At 42.8% G+C, this 25566-nt stretch overlaps 1 protein-coding gene across 6 annotated transcripts in view; it reads left to right on the top strand.

Annotated features, from left to right (window-relative positions):
- LOC120233338 (nuclear body protein SP140-like) overlaps positions 1-25566 on the top strand; it is a 70463-nt gene that overhangs the window by 1624 nt on the left and 43273 nt on the right. For 3 of the 6 annotated variants that reach the window (XM_039234514.1, XM_039234515.1, XM_039234510.1), the window contains exons 2-5: positions 90-218; positions 18904-19050; positions 22638-22769; positions 24324-24407. In XM_039234514.1, coding sequence (XP_039090445.1) covers positions 18912-19050; positions 22638-22769; positions 24324-24407 — 355 coding nt within the window. In that variant the 5' untranslated portion in view covers positions 90-218; positions 18904-18911. Of the gene's footprint in view, positions 1-86; positions 219-18903; positions 19051-22637; positions 22770-24323; positions 24408-25085; positions 25165-25566 lie in introns of those variants that run through there. The other 3 variants (XM_039234511.1, XM_039234516.1, XM_039234517.1) reach the window with 3 other exon arrangements.

Genomic DNA, 25566 nt, shown 5'->3' with positions numbered 1-25566 from the left:
ATTTTGATGTGTGGCTTCTTTGGGTCATCATAATGCTTTTGACATTCACCTCTGTTGTTGAGGGTCAGTAATTTATCCCTCGTTAGCAGGTGCGCTGGCCAACTCTTGTTCATCCTGTCCGATCACCATGATGTTATCAACGTAACTGATCAGTGTGATGTTCTATGGGATGTCCAGGTGATCCAGAGCTCTTCGGATTATATTATGACACAGGGCAGGTGAGTTAATATAACCCCAAGACAAAACTGTAAATGAGTGTCCTTATCTGTCATGCAGGAACTAAAACTCCTTCTGAACCTCTTAAATGTGTGGAAAGAACACGTTTGCCACATCAATGCCCACACACTATGTACTTGAGGTCCATGGAATGACCCGGACTGGGATCTTACTGCACAAATTGTTTATTTTCTTATCCCAGTCTTCAGCCTTCTTGTAAATTCTGGAAGTTACCTGATATGCTTCCAAGAGATTGATTTTCTGCCCGAGTTATCCAGTGTTAGTTTTGATCATTCATATCCCAAAATTCCAGCTGCTTACAAGTTGGTATGAGAAAATGAATTGTGAGCAATGAATCTGCACAGAAATATGATCAATCTGAGATTGGTTATCTGACATACCTGGAAATAAAAGTAGTGGACATCCCATTAGCGTTCAAAGATGGGGGTTTGGTAGACTTTGGCAAACAGGACAAAGTAGCAGATTAACTTCTAGCACTGGATTGTGATCAGGACTCTACAAGTCACTCCCTGAATCCAAGTGTGAGATCTTAGCACACTTAGCAAAATGGAGAGGAGTTGTTCTTGTAGTAAGAAAGTGACTTCGCTTCAGAGATTACCACCTACTTGGCCTAAATCTGGGTGAGAAAACAGAGAAAGGAGGGAGGCCAGAATCTTCTCATCCCATGAGTCATATGGAAGAAAAAGAAAACAACTCTACCTCTGTGTTAGGAACCAGGGGTTGGCTGATTGGCATGGATGGTCTTGATCCAGGATATGCTATCCCAGAGAGATTGATTCGCTAACAAGTATAGAGAAAAAAACAGGACAGCGGGAAATGCAAGCTAAAATCCCAGCCTATTGTTATCTTTGATGCATCATATTGCAAACTAGGGCTTTCTTGTGAACTTGACAGAAGTACCCTTGAGGAACACTAAAGACCTTGTGCCTACAAGCAAAGGAAGCTAACGCATTTATATCATTGCCTAGCTGAGTGGTGTTCTGGGTCTGCCTGCTGCTTAAGGGCAGGGAGAGGAGAGGGAGGAGACTCCAAAGTGGGCTCTTGTAGTCTGTGTCCGGCCTTGTCTGGGCCACTGTGCCCCATGGGGGGCCAAGAGCAGAGGAGAGCCATGGCCAACAGGGAGTCAACTTAATAGCCTCTTTGCCCCACAAAGTGAGAGAGAGAGAGAGAGGCTGGCCGGGGAGCGATGGTAGGCAGTCCCATGTGTGTACAGCACCTGGTAGGCACACAGACCCCACCCACTGGCAAAGATGTCCTCATCAGTATACTGGAAGCTGGAATCTATCCCAGCCAGATTGATGTTCATTTCTTTGGAGGAAAGAAAGAACAGAGGAGGGAATAAAAGTAGAAATCTCTGGCCCTCTGTACTTTGCAAACATGTCTATGCAAATTTCTAGCACATCTAGGATGAGCCAGAAGAAGCAGGATTCAGTGGAACATACTTTGGAAACATCCTGATTTGCCTCTGGTTCTCCAGGCCTTGCCTTCTTTGGCTACACTGCTCTGACGAAGGTCCTGGAATCTAAGGCTGCCCTGCCTCCCGTTTATCTTTCCTACCTGGATTTCTAGTCCTCCAGGTTTGTTTATTTTATTTGCGCTTTGCTCCCATTTCTTTTTCTTCCAAGTTCATGCTGATATAATGTGTTTTCGTAAGTTGTTTCAAATCCTTTATAGAACGAGGGCCAGGTATTGATGAAACAATGTGTACAGACGTAAATGTACAAATGTGCTTGGTAGCAGAGTGCCTGGGTGGCTCAGCTGGTTAAGCTCCCAACTTTGGCCCTGGTCGTGACCTTGCGGTTTGTGGGTTTGAGCCCCATGTTGGGCTCTGTGCTGATAGCTTGGAGCCTCTCTCTCTGTGTGTGTCTCCCTCTCTCTCTGCCCCTCCCCTGCTCACAGTGTTTGTGTGTGTATGTGTGTGTGTGCGCGTCTAAAATAAGTAAACATGAAAAAAACTTTTTAAACAGAAACAAACAAAACCCAAAAAGCAAGTGAATTTGGTGGCTAGCATCACACTGTCCTTTAAGGTCTAGGTAATGTCCGTTCCAAACCCTTTCCCCATCCCACAGGAAGCCGATCTGTCTTCTTGAGATTTCAGTGACTAGTTGAAACTGTTTTTTCTAATCACTGTGGCTGCAGTTGTAAAGTGCCCATTTATTCAAGAAACTTAGAGTCACACACCGGGCATCTCTGCCCAAACTTGGTGCTTCCCTCTGGTTGCAGGAGTGTGGAGTTTTCTATGGCTTCTGACTGCTTTCCAGAAATTTGAGGAACATCTTACCTGTCTTATAATGCCAAGCATCTTGCCTCTTTCTAGCCCCGTGTCTAGTCCGGGCTAAGTACTGTTCCTGGCCAATCTACAAGCCTGAGAGATAATCTGGAATGTCTGGCTTTCCTTCCTTCTCATGACCACCTTAGCAGAGAGGCAGCGGCAAACGTGGCATTCACTTCCTGCCCACATATGCTATGCCCCCTTACCCCAAACAACCTGGATCCATTTGAGTGAAATAGGCTGTTCTGCTCTCTTTCCTTTGGATGAATAGTGGCCTGTCTGCCATGGACACCCAGCCGGCCCTGTGCCTCCTCCTTGGGGCTGAGAACTGCCTCAGGGACCAGGCAGAGGGGAACCAGGTGTTGGTGTAACCGTGTCACACTGTTCAGCAATTTCACCTTTACTCTTTGGGTGCCACACACGAGAGATCAATCAATTGGGTTGACTGGAGCTCCTTAGAGCTCCGGGAAGGCACAAAGGCAGTAAACGCCTGTTCAAGGTTGATCCCAGGCCAGTGCCACTGCCCAGTGGGGTTGGCAGTGGAAGACGGCAGGTGGAGGCGGCCAGCTCAATTGCACGTTAGTTCCCACCTCCTGTCCTGGTTCCCCATCTCCAGGAAGGTCAGCATCTACATGTATTATTTCTGTCTTTCCAGCCTCCGTCCACAGACATATGGCAGAATGAGATTGCTCATAAAGAGATAATGAGGAAATCAGATTTCTTAAGTCACATTGGATTAGCTCCCTGGGGAAACTTGAGGCTGACTCATATCACCTTTACGAACCCTCTCTCTCATTTCCCCCATGCCTCCTCTATCCCAACCCCAAAAGACAGCTCTGCCCAGCACAGTTCCCTTTAGAAAAATTAACATTGAAATTGAATGTGTGTTGTCCAACTTCTGATTTCTGGGTAGCTGGGGGGCAGTTCTGCCCAGAGTGCATCTGTGCGGGGCCTCTGAACACATGAGTCAGGGGAAGTGAAACCAGACCCAACACTGACAAACGCAACCAAGTGGGGAGTGAGGCATTGCTCTATCTGTGCTGGGATGTTAAGCATCTGACTAGGGAAGGAGAGAATTTGTCTTTTTAAAATACAAGACAAATACATCAATACATTCTTGAAACAATGTAAAAGTGTATGGAAATTCTTCTCCAGATTCTGGAACTGGTCAGGGCCTCAAGAAGGCATAGCATTGCTATCAGCAGCTGGAGAACAGTCAGGTAGGTCCTCAGCACCCGGCACCAGCATCCAGCCCACACCTGCTCCTCCACCTGTTCCCGAGAGATGGGAAATGAGCAAGCTTGAATCCAGCCAGCCCTTGGCCTCCAGGTAGGAAAAGGAAGACCGAGACGTAAGGATGGGGTAACGCTGACCCCCTAGAATGAGTTGGGTGGCGCTGCCTCTTTTTCTGTTTCCTCGAAGATATTTTAGGGAATGGGTGTTATTTTTTTCTTTAAATGTCTTGTAGGATTCATTAGTGATACCTCCTGGGTCTGCTGCTTTCTTCTTTGGAGGTTTCTTAATTATTGGTTCAATTCTTTTAGTAGCTATAGGCCTGTTCAGATGATTGTTCTCCTTGTGTGGAATTTGGTGGTTTGTGTCTCCTAAGAAATTTGTCTGTTTCACCTTCTATCAAATTCTTTGTCCTAGAGTTTTCCTTAGTATTATTTCTCTGCTATCTTTTTCACGTCCATGGGATTAATGGTGATGAACCCTTCTTTCATTTACAATAGTGCTAATTTCTGTCTTCTCTCTCTTGACTTTGCTAGTCTTGTTAGAAGTTTGTCGATTTTGTTGATTTCTCTAAAAAATCAGCTTTTGACTTCATTGATTTTCTTAGATGTTTTCCTGTTTTCAGTTTCATTGATTTCCACTCTAATTTTTAGGATTTATTTATTTATTTTTTGCTTGAATTAGGTTTCAGTTTCTCTATTTTTCTGTAGTTCCCACAGGTGGAAGCTTAGATTATTCATTTAGATCTTTCTTGTCTAATGTGTACATTCAGTGCTGTATCCCTCTATAAGCACTGCTTTTGGTACATCCCACAAATTTTAATAAGCTGTGTTTTCATTTCCATCTAGCTCAAAGTATTTTACAATTTCTCTTGAGATTTCTTCTTTAACCCTAGAAGGGTGTTCTTTAATTCCAAGTATTTGGAGGATTTTCCAGCTATCTGTTATTTCTACTTTTATTTCATTGTGGTCTGAGACCATATTTTTAAATGATTTCTATCTTTCCAAATTTGTTAGGGTGTGTTTTACAGCCCAGAATATGGCACATTTGGTAAATATTCCATGTGAGCTTGAGGGGTATGTGCAGTTTGTTGCTGTTGAATGGAATATTCCATAGACATCAGTTAGATCAGATTGATTAATAATACTCTTCAGGTCAACTATGTTCTTAATGAGTTTCTGTCTGCTTGATCTGTCAGTTACTAAAATAGGAGTCATGATGACTCCAACAATAGTGGTGGATTTGTCCATTTTTCCTTGTAGATCTAACAGTTTATGTATCCTGTACTTTGATGCTACTTTGTTACTTGCACATTAAGAACTGCTGTGTCTTCCTAGAGAAATTGCCCCCTCCATCACTATATAATGCTCCCCTTTACCCCTGACAATTTTCCTTGTTCTAAAGTCTGTTTTGTCTGAAATTAATATAGCTACTATAGCTATCCTCTGTTAATGCTGTTGACAACATATATTTCTTCATCCCTTCACTTTGAATCTATCTGTGTTTTTCTGTTTTCTTATAGACAGCATAAATTGGTTTTTTTTTTCTTTTTGGTTTTTATCACTCTTTTGATTTCTGTCTTTTAATTGTTGCATTGAAGTCATTCATATTTAAAGTCTTCATGTACTTAGATTAATATCTACCATATTTGCAATTGTTTTCTACTCATTGTACTTGTCTTTGTTTTTACTATTTCTTCCCTTTTTTTTCCTTTTATGGTTATTACCCTATTTTCTTTTTTCACCTAGCATATGGATCATGCTTCTTTTAAAACTTTTGTAGTGTTTTCCCTAGAGGTTGTAATATATATTTGCAGCTATTTATATCTGTTATTTATTTATTTATTTATACTTTGCTTAAAACCATTTATCTTTTTCACATCCATTTCTTCAAATTACACTCTGCTTCATGTGTGATGCATGTGTCCTATAACAGAATGTCACACACTCCTCCCTCCTGTGCTTATTAACATTGCTGTCAGTCATTTCACTTATCCATGTGTTCTAATCATATAGTTGTTATTATTACTTTGAATAAACAGCTACCTCTTAGATCAATTTAGAATGGGAAATTATTGACAACCCCAAAAAGCTAATTTTTGTTCATGCAAATGACATCGATCAATATTTACCGTATTAGGAATTAAAACTTTGAATACTTAAATATTTATTTGTTCATTAAAAAAATAATGAACTCATTACCTGCTAACATAAAAGACATATTTTGTGAAAATAACTGTGTTTTCTAAAATAAAGTAAATTAGTAAGAAGAGTAGCAATGCTTTATATTTTTGCAAATCCCCTTAATAACTGGTTTAGTAGAAGACAGCTGGATTCTATCTGCTTCTGCATTAAACCTGTTGTGATCCCACGGAATGTGTATCCTCTGGGAAATTCTACTATACATGTGTGACAGAATGAGAGGGGGAAAGGGTAAATAATATTTTAGTCCTATTATGAAAACAATTTTTACCTTGGTCATACCTGAAAGACCCTGGGCCATACTTTAAGAATCACTATTTAAAAATTTTTAATGTTTATTTATTTTTGAGAGAGAGGTGGGGAGGGGCAGAGCGAGAGAGGGAGACACAGAATCCAAAGCAGCTCCAGGCTCTGAGATGTCAGCACAAAACCTGACGCGGGGTTTGAATTTCTGTATCTCGAGATCATGACCTGAGCCCAAGTCAGACACTCAACTGACTGAGCCACCCAAGCACCCCTAAGAATCACTATTTTAATAATTTTTTTAATGTTTTATTTATTTCTAGGAGAGAGAGAGAGAGAGAGACAGCGCGAGCAGGGGAGGGTCAGAGAGAGAGGGAGTCAGAGACTGAAACAAGCTCCAGGCTCTGAGCTGGCAGTCAGCACAGAGCCCGACGCGGGGCTCGAACCCACGAACCGCGAGATCATGACCTAAGCGAAAGCCGGACGCTTAACCGACTAAGCCACCCAGGCGCCCCTAAAAATCACTATTTTAAAATAATTTTTGAGGGGCACCTGGGTGGCTCAGTTGGTTATGTATCTGACTCTTGATTTCTTTTTTTAAAAAATTTAAAAAATATTTTATTTATTTCTAAAAGAGAGAGAGAGACAGAGTGAGCAGAGGAGGGTCAGAGAGAGAGGGAGATACAGAATTTGAAACAGGCTCCAGGCTCTGAGCTGGCTGTCAACACAGAGCCTGATGCGGGGCTCAAACCCACAAACCATGAGATCATGACTTGAGCCAAAGTTGGATGCTTAACCGACTGAGCCACCCAGGCACCCCTCTTGATTTTGACTCAGATCATGATCTCCCGATTCATGAGATCAAGCCCTGTGTTGGGCTCGTTGCGGACAGCACGGAGCCTGCTTGGCATTCTCTCTCTCTCTCTCTCTCTCTCTCTCTCACTCTCAGCCCCTCCCCTGTGTGCTCTCTCTCTCTCTCTCTCAAAATAAGTAAATAAACTTAAAGTAATTTTTAAGATGTGCTTCTGTTTTCAAATAAAATTTGAGGTTTTTAGACATCAGTATTTTAACTGGTTTGAGTGTTATCTTCCATTTCTTTTATAACAAAACTTTGCTGGTATTGATATCTTGGTTCTCTCATTGTAGATCATCATCAAATAATTTGTTCTAGAGAGACTGCATCAGTAAGAACAGGGTAGATTATTCTACTGGAACACACGATTCTGAAATCTTGGTGGGTCATTTGCCTCTGCTTCAGGGAACCCTCATTTGGGACTCTGTGGCTGCTGAGTGCCTGTCATTGCAGATGACAGCCACTGTAGCAGAGAAGCAGTGAGCATGGGTAATCAGGTGCTGGCTTTGAATTCTGCCACAGTGATACCTTTCAGTCCAAGGAGGCAGGGAGATGCAATCTTACCTTTACCCAGAGGTAAAGAACAAGAGCCCTGAAAATTGGGTGACCAACAGAAATGGTGCAGGATTGCAATATTTTCTGAGCCCTTACACGGCTATTTGTTTTCTCTTTGAAGTATAGTTGACATGCAATGTTACATTAGTTTCAGGTGTACATTATGCTCTGTTCACCACAGGGTACCTTGCACAAGTCTCTTGCCTTCACACATGAATAGCGTGTATTTTTAGTCATTTCCTTTTATCTCTGAATGTATAGATTTGCATAACTGACATTTAGAGTTTCAAATTTAGGTGTATTTTACCCCTCCCTTTAGGGTTTATACCAGCTATGTCCTGGGAAAATTCTCTCCTCATTTTGCAACCATTTTAGCTAGCCTTTTTGTTTCTTTATTGTTGCTATCATTTTAAATTTCCAGGCCTGCTGTCTTATTTTCCCATCTTTTCTTCAGGGCATCCTGGGCACAATTATCTTCGCCCATCCAAACCGCACTACTTGGTTTTTCAAAATTCTTCTGTTCCTGGCGCTATTTCTATTTATGCTGGGGTAATTTTTGTTCTTTGCTCGTCTTGGTTCTATTTCTTCCTGAGGTAGGTTTGGACCAGTGAGTGTGGCTCGTTGCCCTGTTGTTTGTTCCTACCTGAGGGCCAGGTACTGAAGAGCTAGCTTGGAATTCCATTTAAGGAGAACGGGCTTGAAAACCTAAGGGCTTGGCCGTGGGAATCCTAGATGCCTGAAGGGGAGGGGCTCTTCCTCCTGAGGAATCTGCATTTTGCTTAAGAAGGAGCCTCTATTCTCTTGTCTGAATGCAGGTCAGAAGGGAGCTGGGGACAGATCATTTAGTGTTTTGCCTTTCAAGCGTTTCGTGCTGGTGTCTCCCTCCCAGGGCTATTGTTCTCAGGGCTGCAGGACAGCCTCTGGGATTGTCTTCCAAAAGCAGCAGCAGTTAGTGCTCACACCTCTTTCTCTCTTTCAGACTTTGGTTTCAATTTCTCATCTAATTCTCTTCCCGTAATCGTCATGTCTCTACTTCCATTACTCTCATTTTAGGGAACCCTCTTGTCTGAGGGGAGTGAAACACTTGTCTTCTGTCAGCTATCTTTAACCAGAAGTCTTTTTTTTTCTTAAAGAGAGAGAGAGAGAGAGAGTATGTGTGTGTGTGGTGATAGAGCCAGGAAGGCCAGAGGGAGAAGAGAGACAGAGAGATGCGGGGTTCAGTCTCACAATCTTGAGATCATGACGTGAGCCAAAATCAGGAGTCTGAGGCTTAATTGCTTAACTGACTGAGCCCCCCAAGCACCCCTGTTTTTCTTTTTAAAAAGGAATTCAGTGAAGGAATGGGTTTCATTAATGCCAATGCTTCCTTATAATGGAAGGTCCCAATGACCCTCTTATAATGGGAATAAAAAAAATCTTCCAAGTGTTTACACCTTTTAGGATTAAAGAGAAGCCTCTCAAGACTTCATCAGTAAAGGGAACCATTTTTCAAGTAAGAATCAGAATTACAAAACTTCTTAAATTTAAACATTATGGGGCACCTGGGTGGCTCAGCCAGTTAAGCCTCTTCTTGGTTTCGGCTCCTGTCATGATCACATGGTTTCGTGGATTTCCAGCCCCCCTTGGGCCTCTGTGCTCACTGGCAGTGTGGAGCCTGCTTGGAATTCTCTCTGTCTCCTCTCCCTCTGCCCCTCCCTCTCTCGATCTGTCTCTGTGTCTCTCAAAAATAAATAAATAAAGTAAAACACTAAAAAAATTACTTTTCCTAAGCATCGCCATAATGTTTGAAATTCAGGGGTCTTACAGGTCTCTCTGTACTGGTAACACTCACACAGGCAAGTTTAGAAACAGAACGATAGGAGTCCTTGTTTTGAATATACACACAAGTCTCTATATTCAACAGGAGAAAAACACATATTCCTGTGACTATTGTTAATTGAAGCTGTACCATAGGGGTGGGTGTCTTTGAGCTAATTTTATTATGTGGAATGTCATTCATTCCTGCCTCTGTGGGATGGGGAAGACTACTTCTCTTACGTCTTTCTTGAGTTTTCTTCCCGTTGTTATTAGCTAAGGAGACTTGCTGTTCCATTGCTTTACACACTCAACACAACACATCTTATTCAAGCTTCCCCAAATCCTGTAAATAGATACTATTACTATTTCTGTTCAGGCAACTGAATCTCAGAAAGTTGGCTAAAGTTAGAGCAAGTAGCAAACTAGGATTTGTTACCAAGTAATCTGCATCCAGAACCTGTGCTTAACTTTGTGAAGGTTCATTACGAAAGGGGAAAATTGAACATGCTTTTTCAAAATTAGACCTTATCTTCCATATTTATAATACCACACGTTGGGGTCAGTGAACAATCTGGAATAACCAAGAATGATCTTGGTCTGTCTAATAGAGGCAGACAACAGAATACGTTAGGCAGGAGAATTTTCAGAGATGATAACCAAGCTGTTCTTGAAAAAGAGAAGACTTTTTCGAGGCAGAGAATATTCAATTAGTATTCTGCTTACATAACATTGTGTAGCAGAATAGTATTACTTGCATGGTTTCATCTAAGTCAGTGATTTTATTTATATAATATATGGTGGAATCTCAAGAAACACACCAGACAGAATAGGATAAAGGGAAAGAACCCTGGGGCAGAGTCCAAGAGAACTTTTCTGCCTAGATGTCAGATCATATGTACTGCGTGTATTCTTTTAACTGCAAAAAATACTTCCTAATATAGACAAAAACAAAATTAAGTTGGCCTTATACCTGTATTGGCTGAAATTTTGAAGTATGACAGTACTTACAGTTCACAAAGGCACAGAGGATAAAACTCTTGTGAAATTCTGACAGGATTGTAAACTGATAAATCATTTTGAAAAAGAAGTTAGCCACTTAGAAGTTGGAAGGTAGTATAACTCATTACTGGGAAATTCACTTCTAGGTAAAAATGTTAAGAAATTCTTGTTAAACACACAAAAGGAGCTATAAACAAGGATGCTTACCAAAATACTATTTATAATAGCAAACCATTGGAATAGACCTAGACATTTACCAGCAAAGGATTATTAAATAAATATTGTATCTATTTATGTAAAATATTACTACACAGCAATTAAAATGCAGTAGTTTGACTTAAAAATATCAATATGGACACATTTAAATAAATGATACATGGAAAAAAGGCAAATACAGGCATATCTTGTTTTTTTAAAAAAAACCTGCTGTTCAGTGGTATGTTCTGTGATATTATCTTAGTTGGCTTTTATTTTTTTGTGTGTGTGTGTAAACTTTTTTAAAAAACAATCTGTATTAGAGTTTTCCAGAGAAACAGGAAAGATAAAATGTGTGTGTGTGTGTGTGTGTGTGTGTGTGTGTGTGTGTGTAAGTGAGATTTATTATAAGGAATGAGCTCACATGAATATAGATGCTAGCAATTCCAAAATCTGCCATGTTGGCTGGCAAGCTGGAGCCCCAGCAGTTGATGATGCAGTCTCATTCTGAAAGCAGTCTATTGGTGAATTTTTCTTACATGGAGAGGTCAGTCCTTTTGTTCTATGCGGGCCTTCAGCTGATTAGATGAGGCCCACCCACATTATGGAGGACCTGCTTACTCAGACTCCACCAGTTGAAATGTTAATCTCATCCCCCAACACCCTCTAAGTGAGAAGGAAAGCCGGCAAGAGCAGATAAAGGAGGCCAGACAGATGTCTGAGGCTGGATACCCTGCTTGCTTGCTTTTGGCTTCTGGAATCTTGCATGCCTCTTACATCAGCCAATTGTCCATGTAGCACAAATGATAGTGTCCCCCTGTTTTTCCTTGAGTCCCTACAATCCCACCCACCTGTATAGCCAGAAGTTTCCAAGTACCGGGAAGCTATCCAGGCATAAAAGAAGGCCAGTGCCAGGGCTCGGGGCTCAGTCTTTGGAGGTGACTCTGCTGGGGCAGCATGAGTATGAAATAAACAGTCTTTTCTGGTTCCCTGAGTGCGTGTTGCTTGTCTCTTCCGGTGTGCTGAGTATTTGCTGTAACATTTTTGGTGTATTGGCCAGGAAGCAGACAGCTGTGCTGGCCCCTTGAGCCACTGTTATTGGAGGCCAGCAGAGATGCCACTCATTGCAGGCCCCTGCCACGGAAAGGAAGGTGCACCACTGTTGATTTCACTGGACCCCGACCGTTGGTGGGCCCCACAGTAGTCAGCCACTACTATATTAGAATGGACTCCAGGGGGAACAGAAAAGGCCTGTCCCAGGATGATGGATCAGTAAGTGCCCCTGGGGACTTCAGACAGAGTTCAGGCCTGCCCCTGAAGCAGAAGGGGAGCTTTATCACCTCCCGGGTGGCAGTTACAGAACAGAACAAGGAAGTCCTGGGTGGAAGTCTGCAATCTGTCTGAATGTGTGTGAGTGCCCGTGTTCCATGTTTTTGGCTACGGAGCCTGAATGGGTCCATCCTGCGATTCTGTGATGACCTCATACTGCTCAAGGCAAAATCAGGTCTGCAGAGCCCTGATCTGTTCCAGGGGTTTATACTGACCTGCCAATCCCAAGAGGCATCTAATCTCCATGAGGGGAGTGCCAGATGAAACGACCTCTTCCCTCATGTTTGTCCTGCGACACTGTACATTGGGAGGGATCCATCTAAGATACTGGGATGGGGGGGAAAAGCCTCAAAACCAACTGTTTTGGAATGTAGGCTTAAGAATTTTAAAAAGGAATTTTCAAATGACTATGGAGTCAAATTGACCCATGGGAAATTATTGGTCATGCTCTGTGAATTAGAATGGCCTATGTTCCATGTAGGCTGGCCCCCTGAGGGCACCCTAGATGTCCCCATAGTCTGAGCTGTTTATAAGGTAATTACTGGGGACCCTGGCCACCTGGATCAATTCCCATACATTGACCAATGGTTGGAAATAGCCCAAGTCAAGCCTCTTTGGGTCCAGTTCTCTGCTAATAGTAAGGGACAATGTAAGGTTTTAGTGACACAGACCGGAAAGAATACCTTGTAGCAAACACACACACACACACACACACACACACACACACACGAACAAAGAAAAAACCCAAAAACAAAAACCCATTCTCCAAAAAAATTCAGAAGAAGCCCTTCCATTTCCACCACCATATGCCCCCATCATCCCATCAGTCAAGGGAAGGGAGCCTCACCTGCTTGACAGTCCACCCGTGTCAGTGCTGCCTCTGCCAATGGCCGGTCTACCCCAGCAGGGACACCTGAACCAGTAGGAAGATACCTTAGGTCCGCAGCTCAAGGTCCAAGACCTCCCAATGAGGTTGCCATTGCAGGAGACTAGGGGTCCCCAGAAAATAGGCCCCAATTGGACCCTACAAGGGGGGGATCAGTTTTCTACTATGAACAGTTCTCCACTACTGACCTCCTCAACCGGAAACACACATGCTGCCCTGCTCTGAAAAGCTTCAAGTGATGAGAGATCTCCTAGAGTCCATATTCCAGATTCATCGCCCTGCCTAGGTCAACTGTAAGCAGCTTCTGCTTACCCTTTTCAACATGAAAGAGCAATGATGAATCGTCACTGAAGCCAGAAAAATGGCTCTCAACTCAGGCACCAGATGACAACTAGACATTGAAGCTTGGGCACAGGAGGCCATGCCCAAAGAGGATCCCTGCTGGGACCCCAGCACAGAAGTGAGAAGGGCCAGATTAGAAGGATACCAATTTGCCTTCCTCCAAGGGGTAAAAGCAATGGCCCAAAAGCCCACCAACATGGCAAAGGTATCTGAGGTCCTACAAAAGCCAGGAGACAGTCATCTGACTTCTATGAAAGATTATGTGAAGCTTTCAGAATTTGTACTTCATTCGACCCAGAAGCCCATGAAATCCAGTGCATGGTCAATGCTGCCTTCATGGGACGGGCCCAGTGATATTAGACAGAAGCTCCAAAACCAGGAAGGATTCACTGGAAAGAATGCCACTGAACTGATGGAAATCGCCAACAAAGTTTTTGTAAATCAGAATCGAGCTTCCAGAAAGGAGGCAGACTGAATAATGAAACAAAAGGCAGCTCTCCTGGCCATGGCCTTGGGATGACCACCTTCTCTGGAAGGGGCCTTATGGAAACCATGAGGGATTTAAAAACAAGAAGGAAGGGTTCCACTGGGATGGGATCGATGTGCCTACTGCAAAGAATTTGGACACTGGAAAAATGAATGCCCCAATTGCCGAAAGAGAAAACCAAAAACTCCCAGCCATTACCAACCGGAACCACCCAAGGCTGACCTGATCCAACTGGCAGGAGTGGACACTGATTAGGAAGGACCAGGCTCTATCCAACTGGGCCCCCATGAGCCAATATTGAAAATGAAGGTGGGGGCCAGAAAATAGACTTCATGGTTGACACTGGGGCCGAACACTCTGTGGTGACACACAAGGTAGCACCTCTGTCAGGTCAAGAAGTCACTATCACAGGAGCCACTGGGATGCAAACCTGGAGGCCATTTTGTGATCCCTGACAATGCAGCTGGTGGGGGGGGGGGGTCACCAAGTAGTTCATGAATTCCTGTATCTACTCCACTGCCCAGTCTCACTGTTAGGCAGAGACCTCCTAGCCAAGTTGGGCACAGAAATAGCCTTCACTTCAGATGGACAGACACAGTTGCGCCTAAATGAAAAGGCCCAACCCATGATTTTGTCCCCGATGATACCACAGGAAGAAAAATGGAGGTTATATACTTCTCCTCCCAATGAGCCAATCATGGCCACCAAGGTAGAGGCTGAACTCCCTTCAGTTTGGGCAGAAGAGAACACCTGGTCTGGCAAATTCTGTCAGATATGGATCCCAGGGTTCTCAGAGTTGGCCTCTATATGAGGCACTAAAGGAGGAAGAAAGGGCACCCCTTTTCTGGGGCCCTAATCAAGAAAAGGTGTTTGCAACCATAGACATGAAACTCACAAAGGCACCGGCCTTGGGACATCCAGATGTATCACAAGATTTCAACCTGTTCATGCATGAAAACAATGGGGTGGCTCTGAGGGTTCTAACCCAGGAATTTGAATCTTGGAAGAGACCAGTGGCATACCTTTCAAAACAGACTGACTCAGCTATGGAAGATGGCCACCCTGTTTGAGAGCCCTGGCAGCCACCACACTTTTAATCAAAGAAGCAGACAAACCCACATTGGGGCAAAACCTAAACATTAAGGTTCCCCATTCAGTTATTACGACCAACACGGACACTGACTCACTCTATGCCTTCACCACTCTACATGTACATGGGGCTCTATACAAGGAGAGAGGACTTTTGACCACAGGAAGAAGAGAAATAAAAAAAAATTGGAAAGAAATCCTAAAACTATTAAGGGCAATCTGGGAACCGAGGGAAGTAGCAGTCATCCACTGCAAGGGACACCAAAGAGGAAAGGACTCAGTGTCAGAAGGTAACTGACAGGCAGATGCCTCAGCTAAACAAACAGCAGGGAAACAAACATGTCAAAAATTATGCTAGTCCCAGAACTGCCAACTTCCCCAAGGTACACAATCCAAGAAACAAAATGAGCACAACAGGAAAAAGGAAGTGAGACAAAAGAAGGATGGTGGTTAATTCCAGATCAAAGAATCTATATACTAGAGCAGCCAGCCCACCAAATAGCTCTCCAACAGCATGAGCTCACGCACCTAGGAAAAACCATCCTTGAAACCTTACTACTATGTAATTGTTTGGCTCTTATCTTTCTGTGCCTCCACGTCTCAACACTGCCTCTTCAGCACTCAAAATAATGGCAAACAAGCCCCTACTGGGCCCATGGGAACCCAAAACTGTGGTCAGGTACCCTTCAAAGATATGGAGGTAGATTGTACTGAAATAAGACCCAGTGGAGGATACAAATTTCTTCTGGTATTCATCTGCACATTTTCAGGTTGGGCTGAGGTCTATGTCACATGCTGAAGAGGCAAGACAAGTAACCAAGGCTCTGCTAAGGGATGTTGTCCCCAGGTATGGAATGCCATTAAGCATAGGCTTAGACAATGGCCCGGCTTTCATGGCCAAGGTGGTGCAACAAGTAGCCAAAACCCTAGGTATTCAATGGAACTTACGCACATCCTACCAGCCCCAGAGTTCAGGGAAAGTGGGCCGTATGAACCAGACCCTAAATCAGCCATCACAAAACTATGTCAGGAAACTAACTTGCTCTGGTCAGATATACTACCCCCTAGCTCTTCGAGTATGTTGTATACCCTGGACAAAAATAGAATTCACCCCATTCGAGATCCTATATGGAAGGCCCCCTTCACTCGTCAAATTCAAGGAGGACCTGACAGAGCTAGGGAATTTAGAAATACAAAAACAATTACAAGGATTAGGGAAAACTATATTTTAGATACATAGATGGGTGACAGACAGGGTTACCCATTTCCCTAGGAATAACTGTACACCCTCACATATACACGGACTTACTCTATGCCTTCGCCACTCTACATGTACTTCGGGCTCTATACAAGGAGAGAGGACTTTTGACTGCAGGAGGAAGAGAAATAAAAAATTGGGAAATAAAAACCTGGGGATCAGGTTTGGATAAAAGATTGGAAAAGGAAACCACTCAAACCTGCCTGGAATGGACTCTATTTAGTTGTGCTAACCATGCCTACAGCCCTCAAGGTTGCAGGACTAACTGCTTGGATCCACCATTCTCAACTAAAGGCAGCCCATCTGTCACCTGTCAATGACTTGGAATGGAAAGTAATTGCCAACCAGAATAATCCTCTATAGATCACTCTTAAGAAGACCGCGGATGATAAGCAGCCCACAGCCAACACCTGAGAACTCTCTGTAACCAGAAGCTTGAGGAAATCGCCAAGAGACTTAAATGAACTACAACAAATCATTCTCTCTCCAATTTCATTGTGATTCCCTACCTATTTTTCTTTCCATACTGGTTTTTATACTCTTTGCTGTAGGGCTTACCCAAGTTACTCCCACAGATTGGCACCTCAGTCACAAACTCTTGTTAGCCTTCCTCTACTTACTAGTGTCAGGATACCTTATTCTCCTTAGGCGTATATGATCTGAGTTGTGGCCGACGTCCTTCTCTGTACGTTTGTTCTCTGCCTTTATAACTGTTTCCTACCCCGGAGATGGAATCATCCCCACCGATGTTGAATCAGCCTTGTCTCCTATCCCCGATGTGCATATTCCTGTTCCTAACATGCTCAAAAAGGATTTTCTCTTCTTACTGACTGTGTACTTGCTCCACTTACCACCTCCCCTCTTGGAACTTTCCTTCCTGACTGGAGGGATGTGTCAAAGCATCTTCTGCTGTCTTTTGCCTCTGTGAGGGACAGCCTTATGTTACAGGCTCACACTGTTCTGAGTGTTATCCTGCTTCCCTTCCCTGGCTCCTCTGGGCCTAAAGGATGAGATAATACTACCACCACACCCCTGGGCCACCGTTTACCCCCACATGCCAGGCAGATGTTATGATGTCAGGAGGATTACTCCCTGTAACAGGAACAGGAGAACTTACTGGACGGGAAAATTAAACATGAGACACTATTGGGGGCTGCCTGATCCATCCTGCCCTGATGTTCCCCATGCCTGCTGGGTCACCTCTGACCCACCATATTGGCCTCTGCCTGCACTTGGATCAGGCAGACCACTTGCTTTAGATCCCAATCTGGACCAGATGTTGAGCACTACTCATTACCTCTTCAATGATACCAATCCCAGCCTGGCCAGAGCCTGCTGGCTCTGCTTGCCCACAGGACCCCCTCTTTATACAGCTACTTTGAGAACACAGGCAACTATAAATGTTACCCAGACCCCCACATGGTGAGACCTGTACTAACTGGAGTTGAACTGTCCTAACAACTCCCAGGTGCCTGAGAAACAAAATGAGAATGGAACCAGTTGGCAATCTGACCATCAGCCAATGCAACCAGACTCTTGACAGTCAAGAACTCAGGCATCTTCCAACAACCCAACCCTGATGTTGTCCCCTCCCAGGGCTTTTCTTTGTATGTAGGATAGATGCCTACCTGATTCTACCAGATGATTGGACAGGCATCTCTACCCTGGCCTTCCTCACTCTTCAGATAAATATTTTCCCCAACAATTAGTCTCTTATAGTACCCTTGGCAACATATACTCAATCAAAAAGAGCCATTCAAGTCATACCCCTGCTGATTGCTTTTATTGAGCAACTGCTACATGGCAGACACAGAGAGAATACAGTGGTGAAGAAAATACACATGACCTGTGTCCTCATGAAACTTACAATTAGTGGGGGTAACAGATGTTAGCCAAGTAATCCCACAAATGATTGCTCAGCCAGGACCTGAATTTGCTGAGAAACATAGGATTTGAATCTCTACTTTGCGGGGTGGGGGTGGGGGTATGAATTATATGCTTTTGTAAGAAAGGAAGAAGCGTCTCTGTTACTTGTAGAAATGTTCAAAGGTTAAAAGATTTTCTTTGTCTTAGAAAAATTGTCATTTGGTGCAGTTGCATACCAACTGACTTCTCCAGACAAACAGTGGAAATGTCACAAGAGAAGCCCAGGAAATACCCAAGCCTTGGGGAGAGGCAGCTTGTGAAAGCCACCAAACATGAAAAAACCAGTGGGCTGGCAGAATAGTATGGCTGAAAATACAGCCTGGGAGGGAATGTTTGGACGCTAACTCTGAGAAAGGAAGTTGGTTGGGGATTTATGAGGGTCCGACACCCAGTGTCAAGAAATTTGAAGTCTATTATTTGGGAAATAAAGAGGTAATGAAGGCTTTTTAAGCAGAGAAAAAGTAAAAGAAGTCAATATAACGAATGGGATGTGCTGATTTGTAAAAAACATATCTTGATGAAAATAAAAGTGATAATATTTTATCAAGTGATAATACCCGAGTCATATAAAGGAATCAAGGAAGTCAAATACCTGGTCATAAATTTCAAGTTAACATTATATTTGTAACCAGGATGACCCCAGGTCATGGGTATGAAGGAACAACAGTTACTGTTACTACCCACATCTCAGGGGCTCAAATCCTCTCCATGGACTGTGGGGATCCCCTTCCCTGGGCTCCAGCACCCACATCATATATGTTAGCTTCTGGGGCTCCCAGTGCTGAAGCTTATTGCAACACTGTCCACTTGCGTCCAGGGAGGTCGCTGCTGGTGCCTCCTAGACCCTGGTGTTCAAGGGAGCTGCAGATCAGTGGCCCAAAGCCAAGAAAATGGGAGGAGAGCTGTGCAATATGAAGAGAAACACCTGGGCCTGGGCCACCCCCTCTGTGTTCCCAAAACCTCTGACTCACGCAGCGTTTGCCCCCTATGTCCTCCTCCAGAGAAGAATATGGCAGATGTACCAGTCAGTGACCTAGGAAATTTCCCTGTACAAGAAGTCAACATGTCCTGGGGACGGCAGAAGCGAACCTTCTATCTTCACCCCCACACTACTCCCCTGACCCCGCAGTGGGTGTTTCTTTCAGGAGGTGTGCTCTGGTCATCTGTCTTTTTTGTCCAGCATCTTTCTCTATTTCTTGGATTTTTTTTCTCATGTTTTGTGAGTCTTGCTTTTCCATCTATCTTTGCTGAGTTGCTTTAAAATGCAGTTGCAAAGCAGGGATGCCCTGAGCTGGTTTCCTACATTTTGTGTTATCACTTCCTGGGTAACTGGTATAGCTGTGATATTTACTTTCTGTTGTGCCTTTCAAACAATACTCATTTCTTGTTTGTGCCTTACAGACTGTCGTTGTTGTTAACTGGATCTCTCCCCACCTATTGCACCCCAGGAAAATGCTAGTTCCTCTTCACTGTTGTGTTTCTTTGTAAGCAGCTCATCTTACTTCCCTCATGTAAGATCCCTTTCCTCCCTCCCTTCTTCCCTTCCCTTCCCTTACTCTTTCCTCCTTTCTTTCTCTTTTCTTTTCTTTCTCTTTCTTTCTTTCTTTCTTTCTTTCTTTCTTTCTTTCTTTCTTTCTTTCTTTCTTTCTTTCTTTCTTTCTTCCTTCCTTCCTTCCTTCCTTNTTCTTTCTTTCTTCCTTCCTTCCTTCCTTCCTTCCTTCCTTCCTTCCTTCCTTCCTTCCTTCCTTCCTTTCTTTCTTTCTTTCTTTCTTTCTTTCTGTTTTTCTCTTTCTCTCTCTCTCTCTCTTCTTTCTCTCACTCTCTTTATTTTTTCTCTCATTCTTTTGCTTTGCTGTTTCTTTCCTTTAAAACCTCCATCCTTAAAAGATGTTGGAGCTTTCTCTCTTTTTTTTGTATATATGGGTCTATTTCTCTAGAAACATTTTTCTCCTGCTGAAATGTCTCTGCTTCTTCTCTCTTCCTAGCTGCACATAGAATTTACAAAACACATTCCATTTATATTGTTTATTTTAAATGAGCTTTCATTGGACTCTGATCAGTCTGAACTATTTACAACTCTTCCACTGTTCGTCCTTTCTTAAGCCCTGTGAGACCCATCCCGATGTAGAGCAGATGTAGGATTCCAGGAGTAGCATCGGTCTCTGGTCCTGTGAGACCTACTGAAGCCCAGGGTTCCCTGAGGGCTGGAAGGCTCCCCACTGAACTGCCAGAGTCAGGGCTGTGCCAGGTGTGTAGTTGTGAGAGGAGGCACCTGGTCACCACCAGAGGGCTCTAACTGCCTTTCCCTCCTCTTCCCAGTGATTTATGACAACTTCCATTAAAAGCCATTGATGAAGAAGAGACAAAGGAAATAATTCACTTCCAAGTACATGATGAGCTAGGTACTTGTGACTCAATAGAGACTTGTTCTCTCATCTGCTGAGGGGAAAGGCGAGCAGAGATCAGGGGACCAAGATTCTGGGTGGCTACTGCCCTGTGGGGAGGGCCACAGGAGGAGTCAGAGCACTGATGGTCATATGGGATCCTAAGTAACCCACCAGGTGTGGAATCCAAAAATGTTGCCAGGCAGATATGACCTCTCAGAAGATGGAACAGGAACCCACAAGAGCAGATCTTACTGTGACCATGAGGCAGAATTAAGGGGAGGAGCTGACAGTGGGAAGCAGTAAGGTTTGCCACCAGGTAACAGGTCCAAAGAGAAAGGCAAGAAGGAACTGCTGTAAATGTGTCTGCTAATAAAAGAAAAGAGGGAGAGAGAGGGTCATAATAATGTGCAGAAAAGAACATGGAAGGAGCGGTACAATGTAGAAAAAAGAGGAAAATGGAAAATAGTATAAAAGGAAAAAGGGAATTAATGGCATTAATCACTTTAACAGTGACAACAGTAGTGATACAGTCTTTCCTCAGAACGCTATGCATAAGGTCAGCCCTTCCTGTAAGGCAACATAGCGCTCACATATGAACTATGTAATTAAAATTTTTTAAAAATACTTGTTTATTTTTGAGAGAGAGAGAATGAGATAATGGGGGTGGGAGGAGGTGCAGGAAGCAGAGAGAGAAGACAACAAAGGATCCGAAGTAGGCTCTGCACTGACAAAAGAGAGACTGATGCAGAGCTTGAACTCACAAACCATGAGATCATGACCTGAACCAAAGTCAGGCACTTAACCAATTGAACCACTGGCCATATGGGGTGACGAGTAGCCACAGTGTCCAGCTTTTCATCATCCTTTTGTTCATATTCTTACTAATAATTAACCATTAAATTATAACATGTATACCATTAACACTGAAAATTATGATTTCTTGCTAAGTTACTACAACTCAGTTTTCCCTTTACAAGTACTCATAACAACCCTTTCATAAAGGTTTTGTTATTCCCTTTTTCCAGAAGAAACTGAGGCTTGAGGATAGTTAGTGATTTGTGCAAGGTCACCTGACTGGTCTAGGACTCAAACCCTCCCCTACATGCCAGCGAAGGGCTAACATGCTGAGGCCTCGCTGACGGGCTTCACATCTGGCTCTACCTCTTGTTTATTTGTGCAAGTTCCTTAATTTCTGTGTTCCAATGTATAAATTGAAGCTATAAAGCTGTATGTCTATAAATCTCTTATAAAATAAGGCTGTTGGAGAATTTAATGATTTAATTGACACGAAGCACTTATAATAATTTGTGGCACAAAACAGTTGTTATATGCTTACTACTTTTATTATAATGTGTTTATGACTCCAACAACAAGACATTTAACAGTGCTCCAAACTTGAAGACTTCTCCTCCGACTGAAGAGAAAGTTATTTCTCAGACTAGAGTAGCAGTGAGTGAAATAGTGTTTAAGGCCAAGAAAAGATCTCTATCCCCTAGTCAAATGTCTACAATAAATTTATTTATTTGTTAAATGTTGATTTTTTCCCCTAGCAAATGACCAATATAAGAAAAACCACAGACTATAACCAGACTCATAGAATGCCATTAATAGATATCTTTTCATTTGGATTTATAAATGAATATATATTTTTTCAATGTATGAATGCATTTATATAAAATTTGGATCTATTTTAATAATCACAGTTGTTGCAGACTATGAGTCTGGAGTTCTCTCTTGTCCATCAAGAGACCAGATGCAGAATTGAATACAAGGTAGGCTAATGTCTGGAAGGAGACAAGACCCCTGAGCAGGGGTTTTTGTCTACGTATTTATTGAGCTCACAAGTTATTACCCACGTGGTTAACATGAAGAAAACAAGATCTTACACACGTGAACATGGAGAAAACAATCAGTAATCATTAACTTGTGTGTGAAAGAAGCAAAGGGTCTGAAGGGCAAGTGGAGTTTGTGATCAAAGTACAATAGTCAGATGAAAAGTACTCATGATCCCATTACAATATCTCGCTAGCTAACCTCAGGTGTGTTTGCCCTATGGCAGCAGCTTTCTGCCCTAAGTTTTTTTCTAACCTGTTTATGTCAGTAGAACCTATTTCCCCACATAATAGTTATTCTTTTGAATGAAGTAAAATTGCTAAAAGCCTAAAAAGTACAAAGCACATCAAAAATAAGTCCAGAGATTCATCTACTAAGGGTAGTAGGAATGAAAATGGGATGGTAGAAGGGTCAGTGATAACTACTAGGAAAGAGTGAAAAAGGTTTATTATGGAGAGGAGGGAAACAAATTCTTCAACATTCCTGATGTCATCTTGGCAACACCTTGCTTGCAGCTGGAATCCCAGAGCAGCTCAGTGATGGACAACAGATGAATATAATGGAAGGGGATTCATTTCATGATCCAGATGACGCCATAAGAACTGAGGAAATGAAAAATAAATGTGCCCAAGAATCTGAACAAACAGGTAAGGTTGGCTGACAGTCCAATATTTGCCCAAATGTCTGACTCTGAACAACTGTGAACTGTGGCACATACAGGGAGGGGTACAGGTGGTGTCATGTGTTCATAGTTTAGAAAGAAGGCTCCAAGGCGCCATGAGTGGGGCAGAGACATAGGCCAGAGCCTGAGGCAAGAAGACATTTATTTACCGAGAAAGGATGTCTGTTTCCTGTGGAAAAGCAAAGAAAGAAAAGACCGCAGAGAGACGGGGAGGGTAGGATGCTGGAATAGCATAGGCAGAGAGAGCTAAAAGAGAAAATCCAGAGATTTTCCATGGAAAAAAGAAGCCTCCACTCCTACTCCACACCAGCCATAAAAAATAATTCAACTTGGATCACAAATTTACAAGTTAAGGCTAAAACTATAAAGCTTCTAGAGGAAAACACAGGAAAGTACCTTTGCAAGCTTGGGTAGTCAAGAATCAATTATATAGAACACAAAAAGCATAGATTACAAAAGAAAAACTTGGTAAACTGGACTTCATCAAAATTAAAAGCTTGTGCTTTTCTAATGGCACCATTAAGAAAAGGCAAAGGCAACTCAGAGAGAAGGAGAAAGTATTTGCAATACATGTACCTGACAAAAGATTGTACCCAGAATAATTGAAGAACTCCTATGAACAAATAATAGAAAGACACCTACTAATTCAAAAAATGGACAGAATATTTGACCCAATAACTTCACTACAAACAATAGAAAATTGCCAGTAAGTACATAAACAAAGTGTTCGATGTCATTAATCAACAGGGAAATGCAAATTTGAACCCACAAGAAGTTACTATTTACTCCTTAAAATTGCTAAAATGAAAAAGACTGACAGCACGTCAGTGAGAGAATAGAAAAAGTAAAACTCCATATGTATATTCTTGGTAGGAATCTAAGGTGATATGATCACTTTGGAAGACTATCTGTCAGTCCCTTATAAAGTTAAATCTAACTTATAGATTATAAGTAAATGGTCAATTAACACATTTTTTATGTTATATGCATTCCATACTGTATTCTTATAATAAAGTAAGCTAGAGAAAAAATGTTATTTAAAGATTCATAAGAAAGAAAATACATGTAAGTGGACCCACGGAGTTCAGACCCATGTTGTTTACAGTCCAATGTACATTGGCCAAAGAAGCCAGTCACAAGCATACATATTGTGTAACCCTCTTTATGTGAACATCAGGACAGATAAGTACAGTTCCAGAAAGGAGGTACTTCTTACTGGTGATAAAAATCAGAACCATGGTTGATAAAAATCAGAACCAGTGGGCAGAAACTGACTTGAAATCAGCATAAGGGAACTCTCTGGCATGGTGGAAATGTTCTAGATGTTGTCTAAGGTGTTGGTTACACAGCTCTTTTACACTTAAGTTAGGTGCATCTGCATGAAAAAGAGGCAAGCAAGGTTTTGTTGAGCCCCAGGTGGGATCCTTGGTGCTAGACTATCAGAGTTCAGCTTGAGCACATAGAGGTCTCTTCTCTGGTCACTGTCTGAATTCTGCCATTTTCTTGTCCCCTTCTTCAGAGTCCTGTGAACACTCATCTCTCCTAATGAATAATGTCAGTGTGCTAGAAGAGAGACTCAACTTACTGTCATATGAGGGACAAGGTAACTATTACTCAACTTAACAATTTGGTATTAAATCTTTGTTTTCTTTTCTTCACAGAAGCAAAGGCTGCATTTTGTCTCCTACCCCAGGGCTCTTCTAGTCCCTGATTCTACCTGCCCTCACCTGCCCACAAATGTGACCGAGACTATGGGCAGAGAAATCTGAGCTCCCCAGTAGAGAGAGTATTCAGTGATGGAGACTATAGAAAGAGAAAGTGGAAAAGGTAGTTAAGAGTAATAAAAGACAAACTACATAAACAGATCCAATTTTCCAGAAGAAACATAAACTCTGGGTGTCTGGGGGGGGTGGAGAGGGATAGTTTTCAGTTAACTTCAAGAGACCAACTGAGAGGAATTTGGAGGTAGCATTCTATGTTCAGTCCACACGGGCTGGACATGTGGGGAGGACCCCATACTGTAGTCAAAGCCCCAGGGTGGGAGCACTTGGGTGACTCAGTCGGTTGGACATCCAACTTTGCCTCAGGTCATGATCTCATGGTTAGTGGGTTTGAGCCCTGTGTTGGTCTCTGTGCTGATAGCTAGCTCAGAGCCTGGAGCCTGTTTCAGATTCTGTGTCTCCCTCTCTCTCTGACCCTACCCTGCTCACACTGTCTCTTTCTCTTTCTCTCTCTCTCTCTCTCAGAAATAAATAAAATATTAAAAATTAAAAAAAAAAAAAGTCCTAGAGTGGAGTGGTTGAGACAGCAAGAGTGGGGAGCCTGGAGGATGCCAGTTCACAGAGAGACTGAAGGTCAAGGTAAAATGGGAGAAACAGTGACCAACAGAGAGAAAGTAAAGATGTAGTAGAAAAGAGAGAAACTGAAGTATGGCTCAAGGATCAGAGGTAAAAAGTGAGAGAAAAACATAAGAAGATAGAAAGATGGAAAGGAAGGTAATTACTAGAAAGTGAGGAAACCCAGGGAGATGCAAAGACATGGAGAGGAAGGTAAGTACTAGAAAGTGAGGAAAGCCAGGGAGATGCAAAGACACTTACAGAGAGAAAGAGAGTAGATGGAAACTAGGTGAAAGCTAAACAGAGGATAAGGGGGAACAGGAATAGGTTGGGACGCTGCAGGTTTGAGGCCAGAGCACTGGATAGAAACACCTTTGGACACAAAGACAGACAACATTACCTGCGAGTTTCCAGAAGAAATTGTCC

The sequence above is a fragment of the Hyaena hyaena genome, unplaced genomic scaffold, assembly GCF_003009895.1.
Source record: "Hyaena hyaena isolate Hyena2069 unplaced genomic scaffold, ASM300989v1 scaffold_86, whole genome shotgun sequence".
Taxonomy (NCBI): Eukaryota; Metazoa; Chordata; class Mammalia; order Carnivora; family Hyaenidae; genus Hyaena; species Hyaena hyaena.
The sequence above is the reverse complement of the archived record's forward strand: the minus strand, read 5'-3'. Positions and strand labels throughout refer to the sequence as shown.